Genomic DNA, 6,194 nt, shown 5'->3' with positions numbered 1-6,194 from the left:
ACAGCTCTCACCACCACTCGCCTACAACACTCACAGTCTCAGCTCTCACCACCACTGGCCTACAACAATCCTAATCACAGCTCTCACTACCACTCGCCTACAACACTCCCAGTTACCGCTCTCACCACCACTCGCTTTCAACACTCCCAGTCACGGCTTTCACCACCAATCGCCTTCAACACTCACAGTCACAGCTCTCACCACTACTCGCCAACAAAACTCTCAGTCACAGCTCTGACCACCACTCTCCTACAGCAATCCTAGTCACAGCTCTCACTACCACTCACCTACAACACTCTTAGTCACAGTTCTCACCACCACTCGCCTACAACACTCCTAGTCACAGCTCTCACCACCACTCGAAAACAGCACTCCTAGTCACAGCTCTCTCCACCACTCACCTACAACTCTCCCAGTCACATCTCTGACCACCACTCGCTTACAGAACTCTCAGTCACAGCGCTCACCACCACTCGCCTACAACACTCTTAGTCAAAGCTCTCACCATCACTCGCCTACAACAATCCAAGTCACTGCTCTCACCACCACTCGCCTAATACACTCCCATACACAACTCTCACCACTACTCGCCAACAAAACTCTCAGTCACAGCTATGCCCACCACTCGCCTACAGCCCTCCTAGTCACAGCTCTGACCACCACTCTCTTACAACACTCCTAGTCACATCTCTCACCACCATTCGCCTACAACTCTCCCAGTCACATCTCTGACCACCACTTGCCCACAGCACTCTTAGTCACAGCTCTCACCAGCACTCGCCTACAAAACTCCCAGTCACAGCCCTCACCACCACTTTCCTACAGCACTCCCAGTCACATCTCTGACCACCACTCGCCTACAACTCTCCCAGTCACATCTCTGACCACCACTCGCCTACAGCACTCCCAGTCACAGCTCTAACCACCACTCGCCTACAACACTCCCAGTCACAGGTCTCACCACCACTCGCCTACTACACTCCTAGTCACAGCTGTCACCACCACTCGCATAAAACACTCTTAGTCACAGCTCTCAACAGCACTCTCCTATATCACTCCTAGTCACAGCTCTCACCATCACTCGCCTACAACACTCCCAATCACAGCTCTCACCACCACTCGCCTACAACACTCCCAGTCACAGCTCTCACCACCTCTCGCCTACAACACTCCCAGTCGCAGCTCTCACCAGCACTCGCCTACAACACTCCCAGTCACAGCTCTCACCACCTCTCGCCTGCAACACTCCTAGTCACAGCTCTCACCACTACTCGCCTACAGCACTCCCAGTCACAGCTCTCACCACCACCCCAGCCTACAGCACTTTTACTTGTAGTCTGACTCTCACCACCACTCGCCTAAGCTTCCCTCGTCACAGCTCTCACTGGCACTCGCCTGTACTCCCAGTCACACCTCTCTGCATCTCCTCCTTCTCCACACTTCTAGTCTTGGCTCTCACCACCACTAGCCTACAACACTCCTGAAACAGCTCTCACCATCACTCGCCTACAAAACTCCAAGTCCACAGCTCTCACCACCACTCGCCTACAACCTCCTAGTCTGCAGCTCTTTACCACCTCTCGCCTACCAACACTCCCAGTCGTTGCTCACCACCACTGCGCCTACAACCTCCTAGTCACAGCTGTCACCACCACTAAACACAACACTCACCAGTCACAGATCTCTGCATCACTCTTCTATAACACTCCCAGTCACAGCTCTCACCACCATTCGCCTACAACACTCCCAGTCACAGCTCTCACCACCTCTCGCCTACAACACTCCCAGTCACAAGTCTCACCACCACTCGCCTTCAACACTCCTAGTCAGAGCTCTCACCACCACTCGCCTACAACAATCCCAGTCGTTGCTCTTACCACCACTCGCCTACAACACTCTTAGTCACAGTTCTTACCACCACTCGCCTACAACACTCCTAGTCACAGCTCTCACCACCACTCGCCTACAGCACTCCCAGTCACAGCTCTCACCACCACTCGCCTACAACTCTCCCAGTCACATCTCTGACCACCACTCGCTTACAGCACTCCTAGTCACAGCGCTCACCACCACTCGCCTACAACACTCTCAGTCACTGCTCTCACCGTCACTCGCCTACAACACTCCTACTCACAGCTCTCACCACCACTCGCCTACAACACTTTTAGTCACAGCACTCACCAGCACTCACCTACAACACTCCCAGTCACACCTCTCACCACCACTCGCCTACAACACTCCCAGTCCCAGCTCTCACCACCACTCGCCTACAACACTCCTCGTCACAGCTCTCACCACCACTCGCTTACAACACTCTTAGTCAGGCTCTCACCAGCACTCGCCTACAACCTCCCAGTCACAGCTCTCCTGTCCCACTCACCTACAACAATCAAGTCCACTGCTCCTCACCACCTCGCCTAATACCTCCCATTCACAGCTCTCACCACTACTCGCCAACAACACTCTCAGTCACAGCTCTGCCCACCACTCGCCTACAGCACTCCTAGTCACAGCACTGACCACCACTCTCTTACAACACTCCTAGTCACATCTCTCACCACCATTCGCCTACAACTCTCCAAGTCACATCTCTCACCACCACTTGCTTACAGCACTCTTAGTCACAGCTCTCACCAGCACTCGCCTACAACACTCCCAGTCACAGCTCTCACCACCACTCGCCTACAACACTCATAGTCACAGCTCTCACCACCATTCGCCTACAACTCTCCCAGTCACATCTCTGACCACCACTCGCCACCAACTCTCCCAGTCACATCTCTGACCACCACTCGCCTACAGCACTCCCAGTCACAGCTCTAACCACCACTCGCCTACAACACTCCCAGTCACAGCTCTCACCAACACTTGCCTACAACACTCCTAGTCACAGCTGTCACCACCACTCGCATTAAACACTCTTAGTCACACCTCTCACCACCACTCGCCTACAACACTCCTAGTCACAGCTCTCACCACCACTCGCCTAAAACTCTCCCAGTCACATCTCTGACCACCACTCGCCTACAGCACTACCATAATGGGCTCTCACCACCACTCGCCTACAGCACTGCCAGTAACGGCTCTCACCACCACTCGCCTACAAAACTCCTAGTCACAGCTCTCACCACCACTTGAGGTGGGGGGGGGGGGGCAGACTGTGTATAGATCTACACCTATTAAAAAAAATGTTCTTCGCTGTCCTCTGCTGGTTTTAACCTCCCCTGTTGCCTTTAGAGTAGTCTTCTGTTTTTTTTCTTTTTTTTCCAGTTCACTTCGGCGATTTGTCGGTATTTATGTGCTAACTCTATGAACACTGCATTTTGCTATGAATGACGAATTTTATAAACCCACTCAGTCTTTTAGAAACACAGAAAAATAAAATATAACCTTCTTTTGGGCCGTAATACAATGCCTTTAAGGATAGCAAAGCTTGTTGATTTTATTATTTTTTTATTTTAACTAGTATTTCCTTATGCTTTCTTTTCCCGTTCTCATCAACGACTTATCACTGTGTACACTGTATCTCCCTGTGAATGGTGTATTGTAGACACAGTTTCATTCCATGAGAAAGCACACAAACAAAATAAAATTTAAAGTCTCTGTGGCACCTATAACACGACTTGGTTTCAGCTGGCAGTGGTGCCTTCCCAGCTTGCTTGCCTATTTGTATTCACTTTAAGTTATTTACAACCTCTTCCGCAGTCACTGATGACACTATGAACTGATTTAACCAAAGGCACAGTACTACACTCCCTGGTTGGCCTTTATCACAGCCGTGACCACAACTCCGTAAAAAAATAAAAAATATAAAAGCTTTGTCATATGGCAATGATTTTGCGGTTGTAGGCCTCCCGACCTGGGCTGCACCTCCAACTCGGTGGAGATTGAGTTTTCAATAATACAATCACGTCTAACATTAAAAATCCTACATCGATTTACACTTTCACACCACTAAGACGATCTTGATGATCTTATATAATCACTGACCAATATCTGCCTCTCTACAACGAAGGCCCGAACGCCGAACACGCTTTGTTACAGAGACGCAACACAACCCGACCCGAGCCCATTGCCCGCGGAAGTAGAGGCGGATGAGTGTACTTGAGAGGGAGAGAGATCGAGGGGGTGTATAGGTGATAAGCAGGATGTCAGCAGCAGTGTGGACGGGCCGATGACCCAGTGGCCGGGGGGTGTTAAGATGTGAGTTCAGTGAGCGCGACAGGGGAGTCGGTTGCTCACTGCGAAAAAGTTTAACACCAAAGATGGCATTGAGAGCAGTAATTCGATCGCAGACGGGGAGCAGGATTAATTCACGCTGCATAACTTCTATCCTGGTGGTCATAAGGCAGCCGAGGATGAGTCTCATCGTTCTGTTTTGGATTTTCTCTATACTTTGTTTCTCGCGTTGGGAGGCGACTACAAAGACAGGACATGCATAATCTATGACAGCTATGGTGATGGCAATGAGACGTAGGACCCCGACAGAGGCTCCTTTGAGGCCGTGGGTGAGGTACTGGAGGGGCCTCGTTCGATGGCGGCACTGGGAGATGACATGGGCGGCGACAGTGGGGGTGGTGGCGCTGGTAGTGACTCGCAGGGCTACACCAAGGTACCTGTAGGTGCGTACTTGATCAATGTCTTGTCCTTGCAAAGTCAGCGGTGTCTGACCCTGGAAGTGTGAGATGAACTTGGTTTTAGTGTGTGAGATGACTAGACCGAGTGTTCGACAGGTCCGGGCGAACGCGGAGAGTGTCATATTATGGAATACATGTTCTCTTGTTCTAATTGGGTTTTGTTTTGTTCTGTTGCAGATGTATATGGATTTATGAGTTGAATAAAACCTTGATTACTGAAGGTGTTTGATCTCATACGACAATTTATTCAACTCATATTCTACTAGCAACATGGAACGCATACTCTGCCCCGACAAGCTTGATGTTGATCCAAATTCCCCAGCTGCTGAGAAGGAATACAAGCATTGGCTTAAAACTTTTGAAAACATTATTGATGAGTGTGGAGACAGAGCGCCTGACAAACTACGATGTTTGACAAAATATGTGTCTGCTACTGTGTATGAATTTTTTGCTGATGCTACGGAGTTTGAAACCGCGATACAAGTGTTAGAAAAGGTATATGTTTAAAAGAAAAATGAGATATTCGCCGGACACCAGCTCGCCACAAGACGTCAGCGTCCTTCCGAAACACTGGATGAATTTCTTCGCGACTTGCACAGACTCGGCAAAGATTGTACTCTAAAAGCTGTCACGGCCGAAGAATATCGTGAAGAGTTAGTATGGGATGACTTCATCAACAGACTGTCTTCTGCAAGTATACGTCAACGTCTATTGGAAAATCAGGCTCTCACACTCTCTCAAGCCTTTGATCAAGCTAGAGCCTTGGATCTTGCACAGCGTACTTCGGAAACCTTCCAGCCACTAGGCCCTGTCATTGCAGCAGCTTCAGGATGTGTGGAGGAAACTGTTAAGTCACCATACACTAATCAACAAGATATATATCCAGATGAGGATTCAACACTTACAAGTATGACCACTAAGAAACGATGTTGGTTTTGTGGTGGCAGTCTTCATTTACGGGCGAGATTTCCAGCTAAAGATAGTGATTGCTTTTCATGTGGAAAAAGAGGGCACTCGGCAAAAGTCTGTCAGACTAAGGGTAAGAAACAGGTCACGGCATCAATTTCATCTCCTACTCTTTGTGCCATCTCAGCTGCTGTTCCTCATTGCCTGAATTGCTCTGCTACAAACTTAAAGGTAAATGGAAGACGAATCTCCCGCCTTATTGGTTCGGCAAGTTCTGAGAGTTTCATTGACAAGAGAGTGGCCTATCGGCTTAAGCTTCACATCAAGTGGATGTAATCTTTTGCCGTAAAGGACGAAATAGTTCTGACAAACTTACAAACTGATGACACAGAAATCTTCAAGCATTCTGCCATACTATTTGGAAGCTGCCACTGCTAAAGTATCTCAATGCAGTTAGGAGCTGCAGGTGTGTGGAATACTGCATCCTGTAGGATATAGATATTTTTTGTTATTTACTGTTTTCTCTAACATTGCATATCTTGACTATAGTAAACAACAGGTCTCCTATGATGATGTATATTACTGTGTTACATTTTAAGTTCTTCAGAGAATCACCTCCGTAAAGCACAACATACAGGTGATATCCCCGTT

The 6,194-nt window shown here is 48.9% G+C and overlaps 1 protein-coding gene across 1 annotated transcript; it reads left to right on the top strand.

Moving 5' to 3' along the window:
- The first annotated feature begins 4,534 nt into the window (after positions 1-4,534).
- LOC121858922 lies at positions 4,535-5,879 on the top strand. The gene is made up of 3 exons (XM_042355581.1): positions 4,535-4,680; positions 4,904-5,132; positions 5,175-5,879. Exons 1-3 carry the CDS (start codon positions 4,535-4,537, stop codon positions 5,877-5,879), a joined length of 1,080 nt encoding a protein of 359 aa, XP_042211515.1.
- The last annotated feature ends 315 nt before the right edge of the window (positions 5,880-6,194 follow it).

This window comes from Homarus americanus, unplaced genomic scaffold, assembly GCF_018991925.1.
Source record: "Homarus americanus isolate GMGI-L3 unplaced genomic scaffold, GMGI_Hamer_2.0 scaffold3569, whole genome shotgun sequence".
NCBI classification, from domain to species: Eukaryota; Metazoa; Arthropoda; class Malacostraca; order Decapoda; family Nephropidae; genus Homarus; species Homarus americanus.
Note: the sequence above shows the minus strand (reverse complement) of the source record. Positions and strands in the feature narration are given on the sequence as shown.